Genomic DNA, 17,801 nt, shown 5'->3' on the forward strand with positions numbered 1-17,801 from the left:
TAGATCTGTCAAGTGACTTGTCAATGTTCTAACAGTTCTTAGAGGTCAAAGGTTTTGTTCAGTTCCACCTCCCATGATGACAACTAGACAATTAGAAGCTGCTGCTGGAGATCATGTGGAAGCACCCATAGGGGAGCTAGAGTAGGTTATGTTACTCTATCTTTCTACCTATTTCTCATCTTTTACCTGTCTAAATAATTCTAAGGAACTTTATTAAATTGTAAGGACCAGAGTCCTAATTTTACTCTTATGTTTGCAAAACACTTTTCAAACATTATGTCCTCCTTTCCAAGAAAAAATAAAACTCTGTGAGGTAGGGGCTATTATTGTCTTCATTTTACAGATTTACACTTGAGAAAACTGAGATAAATAAGGTTAAGTGATTTGATCAGGTTCACACAGCTAGTAAGAGCCTGAAGTCAGATGTACAATCAGATTTTCCTTACTCTGAGTACACCACTATATGTCCCCATCTCACTGACACTCAGTTGTCATTCCCAGACTGACAAAGTACCTGGAATATACTATGCCACATAACGCTCATAACATTCTTGTGAGATCTCTAGCATAGGCATCGCTAACCCTATTTTACAGGAAAGCAAATTGAGGTTCAGAAAAGTTAGGCTATGGGCTCATAGACATGAAGCAGCATAGGCAGGGTTTTCATCCACAGCTCTTCTGACTCTCAGTCTAAAACTCCAAAGGAGGAAGTTCTGAAAGGTGACTTTGGTGGTAGGGAAGGGATCAGTTATGAGGGAATTTGTGATCCTGTGAGCAACTCTGAGGTCAGAAAAGGATGAAGAAACTTTGAGATCAGGCTAAGTTCCTCTACAAATGCCTCAATGACAGGGAAGCAATGTAGAGAGGAGGTATTTCCTGCAACAATCAGGATGCTAGAGGAGCAAACAGAAAGGTCAAAGAACAAAGATGATGGAGTCCAGGCCACTGGAGGTGAAAACACACAATATCATAGGTAGGAGCAGCAGAAAATTCCATAGGTTGAGAATCTTCATTCATGGAGGACAGAAGAGTAGTAGTTTGGTACTCCCATTTCCATCTCTTTTTCTTCCCTTATCTTATCTTCTAGTGACCCTATTTCCCAGCATCCATCAGGTGCCTTAGGCAGGTTAGTCTTGGTGTGCAGCCAAAGAAAAAAGATTTCCTTACATTTTTGCTGATACTTTTTGTGAACAAATCCTGTAATATTCATTGAACTGGGTGGGAAATGGGGAAGTAGATGTGATCAGTGCATGACCAAGGATGAAAGGGACTGTTAACAAAGAATTTCAGGGAAATATTGACAACTTTCTCTTTGTTTCACTGAAAAACAGCCAGTAATGGAAGGAGCCTTCTCTGAGGAATAGGGAAGCATGTGTGTTATATGAAACTGTCAGGATGAGTTCCAGGTAATACTGTGGTGTCAGCAGCTCTACTTTGAAGTATTCTCTCTCCTCTTTATGCCTCAGTAACTGGTACTTGGGGTGGAGAAGGCATGAAAATGGTAACCTATAAAACAAACAGGAACTGCATGTATGAGTCACCCAAGGATGAGAGGTAAAGCAATTGTCAGGACAGAAAATCACTAGGGACATCACCTTTATGCTGAGGGCTGGCCCTGGCTAAAAAAGACAGGGTTGGATGGCATTGTGATGGAACTGGCTGTCTACTTATTCTGCCTATTTACTTTCAACACTGCTCTCCTCTCTTTCTATGTCCTTTCTGACTCATGGCATCCTTTCCCTCAAGTCACCATTTCATGGACTACTCTCTGAAAAGAGGGAAGAAGAGAGAATGACCCTCTAATGGCCTTCTTTATTTATGCTAAATTCAAAGGTATGACACTAACCCCCAAAAGCCTGAGATAACCAAAACATATCAGTCTTTGTGAAGCATATCTTGGCATTCCCCAAAAGGTCCCCCTCTAGTCCTTTTCAGTAGGTTATCAATGGATTTGCCTTATGCTCTTTCCAGGAAGAGCAATGTCCCAGAAAGGGACTCGTTACTTTGTGAGGTCATCAAATGGATCAAAGTATTCCTTTGGTTTCCCTAATACTATGTCTTCTCTTTGGAGGCAAGGTGGGAAAACAAAATATCCCTCCCTTCCTCTAATCTTAAGTGGGGTACAGTATCTGCCTAGTTGAGGAGTGAACAGTGAATTCTTGATCTAGTAGAGGTGGTGAGGGAGAAAGAATGAACAGATTTGCACACAAAGTTGTGCCTCTGAGTGCCTGGGGATCCTTGACATCCTCACTAGCCCCAGAGGATGGATGGTCTCTGACACTAGATATGATGCTTAGGAGTGTGGAGGCAGAAGCCCACAATTTCTTAGTCATTCTCTCTGAAGAAAAGTTTTCCTCTTACTAGTCCTTGAGGGGACTTACTTGCTGTTCCCCCTGGAGAAATCCTGTGACACAGTAAAGTAAAGGAATCACCATATTACATCAGCTACTCACCCCAGTCTGACTACAACAAGTTGCTTTACAGCCAAAGCTTGAGACTGTGAGAGAGAATGCAAGTTCCAAAATTGCTAGGATCAGCAGAATCCCATTGATTCCCTGAAAAGAGGGCACAGAGAATGGTGAGGGAAGGACACAAGGACCCACTTCTAACAATTCGGGGAGAAGATGAAAGGGTGTTGTTATCCAGAGACAAAACCTAAAGTATATATGAAGTTCTTTTCCATCTTTAAAGTGTAATATGAATGTTAGTTGTTTTTATTATTATGATCAATAATAATGTCACATTTAAATATGCATAAGATCCATAAAACACTTCCCACACAATAATCCCATGTGAGGCATCATGAAAGGATGATTGCCTCTATTTTTCAGTTAGCAAACTAAGTCTCAGAAATGCAAACTGGTCTCCCTTTGGTGACACCAGTATTCTTCTTTTTTGCACTATCCCATATACCAACTAGGCTGGCATCCATCAGGGTATATCATGGATGCTCAGCACAGTTCGGTTTGATAAAGGAAAATCTAAACCTTCTATAAGGTTCTGTCCAGAGTTTAATTACTGTTTCCATTTCACATACAGATTTGATAACTCTGGGGTATTCATTAGTTAGTTTCCAGTATTTCCCCATCCCACAATGCTTCCTGCAGTCTATAGTAAAGAAGTCCAATCCTAGGAGTGCATTTATAAATTCATAATCTAAAACATTTCTTAAAGGAGCACTTCCTTGCTCAATTTGTTCCTAATTTTATTTCTTGCCTTGAATATCTATCTTTGATATTCTTGAATATCTATCCAAGGGACCCTTTGATATTCTTTATCTCCCAATCTTGGCCTACTATCCCTTTATCATTGGCTTTGCCCACATCAACTACAGGCCAGGAAGAGGCCCCATGTTTATCTGTTGGTTATTTTCCTCCTTTAAAGCTCTTCTTAGCTGGAATTCCATCCTCAAAGACACTCTTATCTCATCAGCCCCCTCCTTCAATCAAAAATGGGATCTCTCCCCTCAAACATTTTATGAAGGTTTTTTCACAAATCTCTTTTCCCAACCTTGTCCTTCCCCAAAGACCAAATGAGACAGTAAGTTCCTAGAAAGCAAGAACTCTGACATTTAAAAAATTATCTTTGAATCACCTCTGCAGAGCATATTGCCACAAAACAGTCATAAGTGAATACCCAGATACTTATTCCTTGAATTGAATTGAGTGGGGATGCACTGAACTGAATGAAAATGTTAATTTCTTCCATTTGCATTTCTGACCCAGACCATAGGAAAATCCAGAAATCTGAACGAATTTCCACTTGTTTCCCAACTCAAGCAAATTGCCCTTCCTCAAAGGTTCAAACCTCTTCAGGACCATTGTGTCCCTGTTCTGGCCTGTACAGATTGGCCATTTCAAATATCCACAGTCATAACTGGCCCCAGCTTGAAAGTACTCACCAGCAACAGAGACAAACCGCAAAAACAGGTATCATGGGCATTTTCATGGTAACAAGAATAAAAGGATGAATCCGTCATTGCCAAGTTGATTGACAAAAAGATGATTCCCAGCCCTGAAGCCACGGCACTGACAGTGTTCATTGCTAGGCTACTTTGGACCTAAAAACAAGGAAGAATCCATTAATCAATCAATACTTTAACTTATGGGGTTGCCTCTATGTGTCCAGTCATGTTAGACATATTTGCATATCCAACAAGAGAAAGATACACCAATAGAACAACTGCTCTGTGCTAGAGAGCACGTAAGCCTCTCTAGACAGGAAGACTAATTGCAAAACTGATTAATTCCTGGGTGCTTCACGTTCTAGTTAATGTAACGTCTGTTTGGGGATCCTTTCTTTTCTTTAAGATAATTGAGGAGGTCAAGGGAGCTGAAAAGTTAAGAGAATATTATTATTTCTCCTGGTATGGCTACTAGCTTTACCAGGCAGCAATTTGAACAATGATAGAGCCAGTCAATAGTGATCCATACCCTCTGTGGCTCCAGGTTGCTATTTCAGCCATATAACATTGATCAATCAAACATTATAAAGCACAGCTTAGGAATCTGAGGCTCTCTGTTAAGGAACCTTCTGTTTTTCCCTTCCCTTTCCAGAGGAAATTAAAGAAATCAGAAGTTTCTTTTTCATGAGCTATGAAGAAAGAAGGAATATCACCTACCAGAGTATTTGTGGTTTTATTCTCTGCAGCAATGGAGAGGGAGCCAGAAACAATGAACTGAGGACAGAAAACAAAATATATCAGTGACTAAAATTACCTTTGTTTTTATGCCTACTGGGCTCACCCTTGCCCAGCCACTCACTACCTGCCTACTTGTCTCTGATGGCTCCATCAGACCCTCTGGGTTCCTCCTAAACATTTGGACAAGGAGTAATAATCAGGCCTGCCTTCTTTCAATAGGAGAATTTGAATTCAAGTAACCATGTTAAAAATGAAAACAGACTAGTGTCCTATTGCTTATCCTTAATGAAAGTTTGAGAAGAAATGAGGCATTTCACATGTATATCAATCTATCAATTTTTACATTATATACATATACTTATTTTACATCTGTGTGTATGTACATGTATTGTTTCTCTGTGTATTTTTCTTCATATGTGTCTCCATGTGTACAATGACATTCACAAATCATAGAACCAGAGAGAAGACTGCTCCCTGTAATAAATATTCTGAAAGGATTTGTATGAAAGTACAACACCACCTGAGATCATGGGATTGTGGTACATTATGATCCATTAATTCCTTTATGTATAGCTGGTTTCCATTTTAAAGTAATGGCTGAGAAACTGATTTGGGAAATATTGGAAGACTGTATAAGAGCTTTTCCTGGAAGAAGAGTGGATTTTTTAGAATCTTTAATCAGATAGTCATCACTAATTGCTAAGAAACTCTGATTTGAGGTATAAGAAGCTATAGGAGAGAGGAGATGAGAAGAAAGATCTGGACAGAGCTGTGCATAAAGGAAGATAGAGGATAGAAGAAAAAGCCGACATAGAAGTTGCCTAAAAAGGGATTCTGACTGTGGAAACTAGTAACTATTTCATAAAAAAAGGGTAGAGAAGGCTATTTGTTTGATGGCATCAACTGTGAATTTCACACCTTTTCAGTACTCCTTTCCAAGGTTCAAAAGTTCCAAAGCCTCTTTCATCCTCTGATTGGAGAGAGTGGGCATGAGAACCCCAAGATCATCCTTTCTTACTTAGCTATAGATCTTCATCAAGACCTCATAATGAGCATCTCTTCCCCATGTCCCAATTTTCATCTTCATTTTATGTGTTATCTTCTCCATTAAACTATGAACTATTTGAGTGCAGGTATTATCTTCTGTCTCTTTTTGTATCTCTAGCATTACACAGAATAACTGGCACATGAAAGCTCATTAAGAAATATGTGCTTATTGATTGACAGAAGATAAAAACCAGTGCTTTAGGTGGAGTCTGAAGGCATGAATATTCTATAGATGCTCATTGATAGAGACATTGCTTTGGGGAAAGATAATTGGAGAAAGCACAATTCTCTTTGCTTTGAAGGTTATTGTCATCTATTGCTGTCTACCTCCTGCTTAAAGGAAACCTTATAAGATTGCTTCGGTTCCAAGAGAGTTCTTTAGATCTCAAGAGAGAAAAAAAAGGAGCAGAAAAGATGCAATTTCCACCTGCATTTCCATGAGCTAGATTGATACAGTTGTGTTTTATTTTTAAGTAACACTTTCTTAGTCTCCTAGTCAGGGTAGCCATAAGAGAAAAAGAGCTCAAATTTACTTCCATGCAAAACTGGAGAATAGGCTTCCATAGCCAAAGAGCTATGAAGATGAGAAGGGGAGGTGATCGCAGAGTGCTTTTGCCCAACAGGTGATGCATGCTACAGACTATATCTTGAAGAGAATAAGAATATTATCCGCAATAATATAGAGTTGAATTGCCCCATATGTGGCTTCCTGTTAGGTTTCCATTCTCACTCTATCCAATGAATAATGGCACAAGTTTATGGATGCACTGTTACATTTTTATTATTTCTTCTACTGAGTAAATGCTATGATTATTCTCCATCTTTTAATTTTTTAAAGTAGGATTATTGCTTTTGTTTTCTTATTTGATAAATGTTTCACCCATAAGAATCAATGGTGAGTGATTTTGCATAAACAGGGAGGATCTTAATTAGGACTCAAGAGATCCAGTGCAAGATCCTTGAAAATGGGTTATGCTTAGGACTCTGCATGACTTTTATGATAACCACATGGCCACTCCTCTGGGAAACCCTGGCCATACAACATAGTGGTAGGTTTGGTTTGTGAGCCAGCTCAGAGGGACAAGATTGGTCAATATCTCAATCAGGTGACAAAAAGTTGTTTTTTTTTAAGAAAAGGATTCCAATGTATGTATCATTTAAAAAAAACTCTTACCTTCTATCTTAGAATCAATACTAAGTATTGGTCCAAAGGCAGAAAGAAGAGTGGTAAAGGCTAGGCAATGGGGGTTAAGTGATTTGCCTAGGATCACACAGCTAGAAATGTCTGGGGCCATATTTGAACCCAGGACTTCCTGTCTCTAGGCCTGGTTCTCAATCCACTGAGCCACCCAGCTGCTCCCTTGTGTATTATTTTTGAAGGGATATGAATTGCTAGTAAGCTTCTCTATTGACTATCTCAATTATTTTAAATTCAGTCACTTGGTTGGCTTAACATTGTTTCAGAGTTAACTGAACATTGAACTTTGAATCATAATCCTAATTCAGATACAACTTAGTTAGAAGACTCTAAGGAAGGCCAGCAATAATTGAATTTCAGCTTCTTTCTGTAAAATAGAAACGATAAAATAAATACTATCTGACTTAGAGGATCTCGTGGTTAGATGATTTTGAAATCTGTAATACTGCAAGCCATCAAAATCATTAAACCATAGAGAATGAAAAGCTGATTTCTTTCCAGATATTCATATAATGACATGGCAGACAGAACTGCCTTTGTTCTAGGAAAATGAAGGTTCAGATTCTATCTCTGCACTCAGTAGCTCTGGGCCCTTCGATAAGTCACTTTGTGGCTTTGAGCTCAAAAAGTGAGATGAGATGGACAATAATATGCTTCATCTCTGTCTTTCTAATTCTATTGGACTTTGAATTGCTGATCAGAGAAAATCTAGACTAGGCTGCCTTGTCACAGGCTTGGATATCTATCTATCTATCTATCTATCTATCTATCTATCTATCTATCTATCTATCTATATCTATCTGTCTGTCTGTCTGTCTGTCTGTCTGTCCGTCCATCCATCCATCCATCCATCCATCCATCCATCTCTCTCTCTCTCTCTCTCTCTCTCTCTCTCTCTCTCTCTCTCTCTCTCTCTCTCTGTCTGTCTATCTATCTGTCTGTCTGTCTATCTGTCTGTCTGTCTGTCTAATCTGTTTGTCTAGTCATCTATTTAATAATCTATTATTCTGAATACTTCATAGAGTAGAATATATTTGTAATATGCATAATATATAGTGTATTACCATGTATATCATATATTGCCACATTTATATATTACATATACTATATAATGTATGTTGTAAAATAAACCCTTCTCCACCTACACTATGGGAAACTACAAATGAGAAACGCTGGGCATAAAGGACATATTTGTAGGCATATAGATTCCCTCCTGTTTCCAAGGAATAAAGGGGGGAAATTCCACATTTCAGAACTAGTTTCACTACTTCTACTCACAAATGCTGTTCCCCAAAATATGTAGCCAGTGCTAAGCATAAAATTTTCATGTGTGTAACTTCTCGGAGAAACAAAAATGGTAATCATTCCCAAGGCAAAGTTCATCAGGGCGATCATGATCTGGACAGTCTAGAAGGGAAAGAGATTTTCATAAGCATATGGAAGATTTATTCACTTCTCTCTAGAAATGGAGTCAAAGATTCATGTGCCTTTCCCAAAGGCTTTTCCTTATATAATCTTTCTGAGTACAAGCAAGAGTTCACACTTAACTGACATGTTGTTTGGGCATTTTTCAGTTCACGTTGGACTCTAATTCCATTTAAGGTTTTCTTGGCAAAAGTTGTAGAGTGCTTTGTTATTTCCTTCTCCAAGCTATTTTATAAATGAGGAAACTGAGGTAAACAAGGATAAGTAACTTGCCTAGGGTCACAAAGGTAGAAAATGTCTGAGACCAGAATTAAATTCAGGAAGACTTATCTTTCTGACTCCAGGCCCAACATTCTATCTGCTGTGCCAAATTCGCATGTAGTCAATGCCAAATAATTGGTTAACTGATTAATTGCTTGAGATTTCAGGTCCAAGAAAATAGATCAGCCCCAAGCTCTATCCCTAAAACCTCTAGAACTTTGGACATGTCCTTTCCTCTGCCTGACACTGTTTCCTCATCTGTAAAATAAGAACGTTAGACTAGAAAATCTCTAAAATCTTTCCAGTGAGCTCTAAATCCTAGAATCACATGAGGACAAGAGACAAAAAAGCATAGTGGATAGAGAACTTACTGAAAGATCAAGAGGTCCTACTAATTCGTGCATATGCTGACTGTGTGATCCCAGACACACATCATTTAACTTCTTACTGACACCTGGCAACTTTTATGGTTAAAAATGGCAGGGTTGTTACCTCACTGTATTGGTGGGAAGAATTTCCTCACTCAAAGTCCCCCATAACAATGGAATCATAGGTCCAGATTACAAAAAAATATTCATTTTTAAAAATACTTTTATTTGGTAAAAACTAATTATATGATCCAAGATAATGCCTGTAGAATTTTTGTCGTTCAGTCAATACTGACTCTTCATGGCCCCATTTTATAGTTTTCTTGACAGAGATACTGTAGTGGTTGCTATTTCCTTTTTCAGATCATTTTACAGAGGAAGAAAATGAGGCAAAAGGGTTAAGTGACTTGTCCAGTGTCTTCTAACTAGTAGCCAGATTTGAACTCAAAAGGATGAGCCTTCCTGACTCTTACACCTGACACTGTGCACTATGGCTTCACCTCACTGTCCTTGACTGTTGATTGCTTAGTAAATTTTGATGCTTTTACCAGAAGAGAAGCAGTTTATTACATGGTAGAAAAATAGTCACTGAACCAAGAAAAGATGAAGAAGGTAAACAAAAGACCATGAACATTAAATTAGCTGGATTCCTTTGATGGTTCAGGGAATGATTCCTTCAGTTGAGGACCCCACAGCTAAGCACCATCTTATCTCTTTTCCCTTCCTCTTCCTAAGTGCCATTTTGCTTTCTGATGTTATTCTTTCAAGTCATTTTCCTATAATGTCATCACAGAGGAGTAAATAGGAGGAAAAAAGGAGAGATATCATGGGAAAAAGTCCTGCCTTACTCCCCATGAGAAAACAGGTGCTTATCCATCCTTACCTCCCTAGCCAAACAGGGAAATGCCCCTTTTCCACCTCTTCTGACTAAATGAAGAGACTTCAAGATATGGACTACATGAATTTGAGACAAAGCCCCGCATCCTCTGTACGCCCAACTTTGACACTATGTAGAGCAGGGCATTCAGAGAGCTTATAAATAAATGTCCCTCTCTAAGACTAAGTAAATAAATGCTTGAGTGGGTGGTTCAATTCTGGCCCATCCAGAAGTCTGCTAAGCCAAAAGAATATGACATTGATAAGGCAGCCTATTACAGAGTGGAAATAGCAACGAATTTTGAGAAAAGAGACTTGTATTCAAATACCAAGCACTTCTTGTTTCATACTTAAATCCCAGCAAGTCATTGAACTTCTCCAGTTTACTCATCTGTTAAATGAGGAGGACTCTGCCTGAGATGCAAACACTTGAAATATTGTTGGCTTTAGGATCACTTTGCTGTTGTTCAGTCATTAGATCATGTCTTATACTTTATGGCTTATGGACCATAGCTATTCCTAGGGATTTCTTGGTCAGGATACTGGGGTACTTTGCAATTTCCTTCTCCAGGGATTCCAGAGGATCCTTTTATCAGGCAATCAGAAGTTAATTGATTTTCCCAGGGTCACACAGCAAGTAAATTTCTAAGGACACATTTAAACTTGAGTCTTCTTGACTCAAGGCCCAACACTCGAGCTTCTGAGTCATCTAGCTGCCTCCTAGACATATAGAGATTTAGTGACTTGACCAAGGTCACACAGACAGGAAGTGTTCAAGGATGGATTTGGACATTGGCATTTATGACCCCAGGCCTAGTACTCTTAATCACTGAATGATAGTTGTCTCTTGGAATCACTTGCCAGGATTAAAACCCCAAGTCTACTTTGTATTATATGTATGACATTGGATGTGCCTCTAAACCTGCTAGTGTCTCAGTTTCCTCAAATATAAAATGAGAGGGGAATGATTGACTAAATGACTTCTGAAGTTCATTTCAGCTCTCATGTATCAAACCATAACAATGATTTTTAAGGTAAGGTAATAATTTGACAAATATTAAGTACTTAACTCTTTGCCAAGCACTGGGCTAAGCTCTGTAGATATAAAGACAAAAGCAAAACCAATTTCTTATGACTCCCAAACCTACAATATCATAAGTTCTTCCCAGCCAGAAACATATGAATCAACTCTCCCAGGAATGGAGGATTCCAACTCACCCCCAGCACTTTGGGCTCCCCTTTCAGGAAGAGCTGCAGGAATGCTTTCGATTTATAAAGTGGCATAGGTGTTCCTATTGGACCTTGTGGAAAGGAAATGGGACCCATCTGGGGAAAGGATGAGAACATTCCCTTTGTTGTTGCCTGGGAGTCCATGAGGCCACTTGTGATGCTATAAAAAGAGAAAAGAAGTCACATGAAACATGGGCTCAGAGTGCCCTCCTTATTGAAGAACAAAAGAATGGTGGAATGGCAGCCAAAACAAGCTAAAATCTTAGACTGCAATAAGAGTGGCATAGTGTCTGGAATTATGGAGCTGATAGTTGTACAGCCTTCTGTCCTGATCAGACCACAACTTGATTATTATATTTAGTTTGGAGTTCCATAGTTTAGGAAGAACATTGATAAGTTGGAGAATATGCGGAGGTGGCAATCAAGACGGCAAAAAGAACTGAAGGGGAGGGGGGGAGACTGGAAATGGCTAACCTGGAGAAAAGATTTAGATGGTTGAAAGAATAAAATGAAATTAAGATTCAAAGGCAAGGGGTCATGCTTCACAGGGGAAGATAATATTCCTGAAGCCCTCAAAGTAGAACACACACTTTTAATATTTTTTCAATAATGAATATGGAGTAGGATGGATCAAAAAAATTCCCTACAGCCAAATTCTGTAAGTTTCCAAAGGCGCCTATACAGGTAGTTTAGGTTCTGGTCATAGATCCGAGCATGAGCTTTGAGACCGATTGGTGCTATATGCTTGTCTGTCCCAAACCACAAAAGCAAAATAGTCATTTTGACTTATGTCCGGGGTCCTCTAGAAACCTTGAACTCCATGCCCAAAGTTAAGGGAAGTGGGGGTGAAGATGCCTGAATTGAAACATGAATGGGTAAGTGAATCTTCATTTTATTCTTCTCTTTCTAGCTGTCCCAGATGTCTAGATTATGCTACATCTCATCTAAACATCTACAGAATACCAGCATCTAGTTATCAAGGACATCTTGTCACTTAAGACACCTTATGCATGTATTTCCCATTTCCCCCTTATCATGCTATAGGAATATAAATAAATAAATAAATGTTACCATTGGTTCGGAAAAGGACTCAGCACCCAGTGAACCTACAGCTTTATCGGGAGGGGTCCTCCATGACTGCCAAGCTCAAGGCGCTCTTCTCTTGCTACCATTTACCTCTATATCTTATATCTCCTCGAAAACTGGGACTGTCTCAATTGTTTCTCTCCATGAAACATACCTAGAATAGTTCTGTTAGTCACATACTGTCCACTTAGTGATTTTTGGTTGCTTGATTGATCAATGATTGAGAGGGAACTGGTTGAATTAACCACATAAATGGGGTTATCAATCTTATGTAAAGGTGGTTATGAAAAAAAAGTTATGTGAATTAGCCTATTCTGACCATGCAAAGGATCCAATCAATAATCTCCCTTTCACCCTGTACCAGGGATAGGCCAGGCACAGAGCCTATCATAGCTCAGCCCTATCTCCCCAAGGTTGAGGGTGGACAGACTTCTCCCAGAAACCTCCTCATTCTGTTACAACTCTATGAGGACCAGGGAGACAGAAGATGGGGAAAATAAATAGGACGAAATGGACTTGACCAGGTAGCCCATTCCATTATGATTCTTTGACTCTATAGAAATTTTACTGAGATCCTAGTATGATTCAGCTGTGCCGTGAGGAAAGGGGCAGGAGAATACAACCTCTCATCTTCCATAGCTTGCCTATGTCTGGAGAGCATGGATGCACTAAAAGAGAAACATTAAAAAGGAAACAATCTTAGAGCTGCCTCTGTGAAGCTGTAGGGGAAGGGGATGCTTTGGAAGGTCACAAGAAATAGAGATTACGGCAGAATGCCCCAAATCACCAGGAAGTCAGGTTTAAAGTCAGACAGCTTGAACTGGGCTTTGAAGACTATATCATTTGATATGAAGAGTAGAAAAGTAGAGTATTAGATGTTAATTTCTATGATCTCCAACTACTAATGTCTCCTCTCTCCCATCCCTCACCCTCTCAGAGTTTAGAAAGGGCTTAGAGTCTACACAGCAGGAGTGGAACTAACGTGATTGCATGGTCTGAAAATTCATGCAAACAGCATTTCAGCATCTATTTCAGGAGCATCACCCCCTAAGATACTTTTCACTTCTACCCTAAATCCCATCTGCACAATAAAAATGGGAGGATGATTATTACCAAAGGAAGGGAGGGATTTACCAACATCATGAGCCCACCTTGTCAGTGTCCTGCTACAAAAAATTTCACTCTAATTTGAGAGGCCTTGGCAGCACTTGAGAGCCAGGCAATAAGGTCTGAACTAAGGAATTAAACGCAGAAAGATCACCAACATGGGCAACAATCCATTGTTCTTATTCACAATAAACAAGGTGCATCTGGAAATTGCCCCTGAGCTAGAAGTGTTTGGGATTATCTAGGGATTGCCCAATGAAAGACTATTCTCTTCAGAAGATCCCAGCCTCAACAAGGCCAAGAAGGAGCTTTTTGAAAATGCAAGTCCCAGAGTGTCTCTGCTCAGAGCCAAAAGATTTTTTATCTTCATTCTCCTGTGACCAAATCTGGTCTGTCCTGTGAGTCTTTGGGAAAGAACTGACTAAAAAGCCTCCTCTCTCTAAAGACTTGAATATCCCATCACCCTCAGGATCTTTTTAAATTCCTCCCAACCATTGGGTTCTAGCCTGGGTTCTAGATTCCTTTCAACGTTCTCTGGCATCTATCTTCTCCTAAAACTTGGGATGGGAACTACCTAGAGGGCTTACCTGTCCTCTCCACCAGCTCTTCCAGCGTCTCCTGGCCTTCAAATCTTCCTCCGCACAATTTGCTGAAACAAAGAATGGAATTGCACTGAATTAGAGATCCTCCGCTGGAGTTCCAACTGGTCTTATCTTCTTGCTTCCCCCTAGCACTATGTCCTTCCCACTGGCTTTCTCTTACTTATGTGCAGATGTGCTGATGATGACCACAGCAAGCAGAGTTTCCAAACATCATGAACTGTGACTTCCTCAAAAGAGGAAATGACTAATGATAAATTCATGCCATAGATTTGTTTCATGTATTTTGGGAGGACGTGGACTTGAGCCAGAAAAGATAGGAAGGCATGGATGAGTTCCAATCTACATTGGTGAAGATCATTTGCCCATTAAATTATTAGAGACTTAGAAAAATGCTAATGCTTTTACTTTGTCTTCCAAGGATTCTTCAAGATGCCAATGTTTATATTGTATTAGAAGATAAGATGTAAGGATCAGTTAAGTGGCTCAGTGGATTGAGAGCCAGAACTAGAGACAGGAGGTTCTAGGTTCAAATCTGCACTCAGACACTTCCTAGCTGTGTCGCCCTGGACAAGTAATTTATGTCCCATTGCCTTGTCCTTGCAATTCTTCTGCCTTGAAAACAATACACAGTATTTATTTGAAGATGGAAGGTAAAGTTTTATATTTAAAAAACAGAATGTCTGTTAGGATTATTTCTCAAGCTGCTGTCTGGTCTACAGTTTCACCTCTCTGACTGATGATGATTGGGCCACCAGAATCAATTCCCTGCAGTCAAGCTTCTTGAGAACTCCTAACAGATAAGGGCCAAAACTCACTGACTCCCTTATGATGAATAATCAGATATCTTTGGATGTTAAGTATGGCTTAAGCTGATATGGTTGCCAATGTGGTAAATATCTTCAATTGTTGAGGGGATGAATCAGAGGCTCAGATTTGTAAAAGACCTGTGAAATCCCTCACAGTAAAGAGACTCCGCAACTACCAAGCTTGACAATATGGGGATCCTTCTGGAATTGATGGATTAGACCAAGATGACTTTGGTTTCTTCAACAGATAACATTTAATTAATTAATTAATTAAGGTATAGACATGATATGGGGAATTAAGGATTGATGGGGAAGGACTGTGGAATCAGGGAAGTCTAAAACTAAACCTAAATGAGTGAGAATCTGGTAGTTCCCCACAGGGAAACCTCTGATAGAATTCTACACTCAGTTGGTACAGCTTCTGCCTGCTAGCAGATGGGTGAAAGTGCTAGCTAAACCAGATGAGTCCAAGAAGCTGATGTTTCTTCAAAGATGTCTTGTTGAAGTTGTTGTTGATGCTAATTGATGGATAATATTATGTAAATTGCAAAGTGCAGGCTATGACAGGTATAGACCTAAGTTGTTAAACCCAGCAGTGTGGATCAGGCTAACACAAATCCTGGTGAAGTTCCTGGGGTTCAAATGGATATCTACCTCCCTTTCCACCCTTACCTCCCACCACTCAGGACTGAGTTAGTTTGCCTTTTTATAGGGCTGGTCCAACGGTCTTCCAACTGTCTCATGCCTTCTTTGGGGGCTCTCAACTCTGAACCTCATCTTGCTTCAGTTTGTAGAAGATGGCTACTTGCAAAAGCTAGCTACATGTCCAAAGCTAGAAGCAATTCTAATATAAATCAGGTTGCTTTAAAAAAGGATCATATAACATTATTCCTAACTAACAGTGAATGGTAAAGAATCAACTAGTTTGGTATTCCAAACAGCAAAGAGGACAGTGAAACTGGAAGTTTGAATACTCAGAGGGTAATAAAGCATGAGGAAATGGAAAAGGTAGGATATGGCCAACTCATAAGGGTTTTTAACTCCCTTATCAATGTCTTTATACTTGATCCTTCACATACAGGAAATCCCTGGAGTTTATTGAGTTGGGATCACATCTGTGCTCTAGCAAGATCACTGTAGCAACTGAGTCGAGGACAGATTGAAATGAGGCTAGTCTGAAGGAGCATGACCAACCAATAGATTTTTTTGTGTTTTTTTTTTTTATTTCAGCAATCAAGAAGAAAGATGAGGAGGTCCTAAAGTAGGGACATGGTTACATGAGCGGAGAGAAGAGAACATAAAGAAGAGATGCTGTGAAGTTAGAAACAAGATTTGATGACAGACTTGGATATGTGGGATGAATGACAATGAGAAGTCAGGAAAGACATGAAGATGGAAATCCCAGGAGCCTAGAAGGAAAGTGGTATTCTCAACAGTAATCAGTAATCAGGAAGTTTGAGAGAAGGAGAGAGGGAAGACAATGAATGTGTATAAAAACAAGAGGTTAGTAAAACAATTTGCTCTATTGATACATTCCTCGACATATCCTTTCCTTTCCTTTCATGAACCCTTTAAAATGTTTTACAGATATCTTTTTTAAGGTCTATCATCATGACTACTCATACCCATTAAACCTAATGAGTCTCAGGAATCCCTGACTTCCTTCAAGATTCTCTTCACTACCACCTTCTGCATGAGGTCTTTCTTGTAGCCCAGCTGTTAGTATAGTAGTGTGGACCCTCATTGACTGGGTTATTTTGTTCTGTATATACTATATGTGTATGTATATACACATATAGTGTATTATGGATATAGATATAGATCAGACAGACACACACAGAGAGAAAGAGAGATACAGAGACAGAGAAATAACGATATTTCCTGTTAAAATGGAAGTTTCTTGAGAGCAACGGCTATATAAGCTACTGTTTGGTTATCCAAATGTTTCCATTAAATTGAATTTTTACTATTTTTCCACTTTATACCAAATAAGGGGCATTACAGAAGCCATTCTGCCCATGAGTAGGAAAGGAAGTATTGCTAATGTGCCATAGATTATGGTATCGGGGGGAGGAGGAGGCAGGAAAATGAACCATAGAAAAGAAGTGACTGATTCAGGATCTTTAGATGACAATCTGGGCTACGGTTGTTGCTTGGACTGGTGGAAGATTGTAAAATGAGAGGTGAGAATGGCTGGCACTAAAGGGAGAGAAGAGATCTTCCCAGAGAGGAACATGCACTCGTCATGTAAATACCTTGGGGCAAAGCATTATCAACAGGAAAGTTAGAGTTGTGTCTAAGATCAAGACAATGAATTCTGGGCTGAGAGAGCCAAGGCTGGTATCCCCAAAGGCTTCAAGCCAAAATGTCCTCACATTGGGCTCAAATCCCAGGCAGTACTGCTGAGCTCTGGGAATCCAGGGCAGCTTTGGGAATCCAGGGTTAGCTATGAAAGCTTATACAGCCTGACGGCCTCTTGTCATTTTAATTTCTTTCTCAGGTCTGACAACCAACACTACATTGACTTGCCAGGGTCTGGAGTTAGAGTCCTGGTGAATGTCTGGGAATTTTTTCTAGCCATATAAATTCTGGCTTGCACAAGAAAAGCAGCTTGGAAGAATGAATATCTGGGGATGATGAGATAGTAGAAAGGAAACTTGGTTTGGAATCCTATGCCCCATACATGAACCTTATCTCTCTTATTCCCTATGTATGTTCCCATACGCAAACAACTTATGCTTTCTAGATCTCAGCCTCCTTCTAACTATATGTATATAATGTAAGTTTCTAAAATATAAGATATATAGACTACAATAAAGACAGGAAAATTGATGACCTGCTCAAATGCCCTACTGTCTTCTCTCTTCTACTACCACCAAAATCATGCCCTGCTTCTTTTAGATAGGTAAAGCTCATGAAGATCAATTAGTGCATTTCTGGAACTGAAAGTCGTATGGCTGACTGCTTTATTTTCTTAAGAGAGAAGAAAAGTGTCCCTGACATGAACATATTTAGAAGTTTAAGCCAGGGGAAAGAATTCTAACTTTGGAATGAGAGGGCCCAAGTCTGAACCTTGGCTCTGAAATTGCAATCTTGGTCACTAGGAGTGAGTAATTTACTCTCTCGGTCTTTGGCTCTTGATCTGTAAAGTAA

General features: G+C 39.5%; 1 protein-coding gene across 1 annotated transcript; it reads right to left on the reverse strand.

The window, feature by feature from the left end:
- Positions 1-347: 347 nt before the first annotated feature.
- LOC123251846 (membrane-spanning 4-domains subfamily A member 4A-like) lies at positions 348-13,915 on the reverse strand. The gene is made up of 7 exons (XM_044681170.1): positions 13,828-13,915; positions 11,036-11,207; positions 8,166-8,294; positions 4,622-4,678; positions 3,902-4,060; positions 2,454-2,555; positions 348-1,506 (listed from the first exon to the last, which is right to left on the reverse strand). The coding sequence occupies exons 2-7, from the start codon at positions 11,189-11,191 to the stop codon at positions 1,456-1,458; spliced, it is 654 nt and encodes a 217-aa protein (XP_044537105.1). The 5' UTR covers positions 11,192-11,207; positions 13,828-13,915; the 3' UTR covers positions 348-1,455.
- Between the last annotated feature and the right edge of the window lie 3,886 nt (positions 13,916-17,801).

Source organism: Gracilinanus agilis, chromosome 6, assembly GCF_016433145.1.
Source record: "Gracilinanus agilis isolate LMUSP501 chromosome 6, AgileGrace, whole genome shotgun sequence".
Lineage (NCBI taxonomy): Eukaryota > Metazoa > Chordata > Mammalia > Didelphimorphia > Didelphidae > Gracilinanus > Gracilinanus agilis.

Bases quoted from the DNA above. Each gene is read 5' to 3' on its own strand.
- LOC123251846 (XM_044681170.1), bottom strand. From the start codon at position 11,191: ATGGACTCCCAGGCAACAACAAAGGGAATGTTCTCATCCTTTCCCCAG. The intron at 4,061-4,621 runs GTAGGTGATATT...CCTTGTTTTTAG, and splicing joins ATAAAACCACAAATACTCTG to GTCCAAAGTAGCCTAGCAAT. The intron at 2,556-3,901 runs GTGAGTACTTTC...CCCTCTTTTCAG, and splicing joins GCGGTTTGTCTCTGTTGCTG to GGAATCAATGGGATTCTGCT.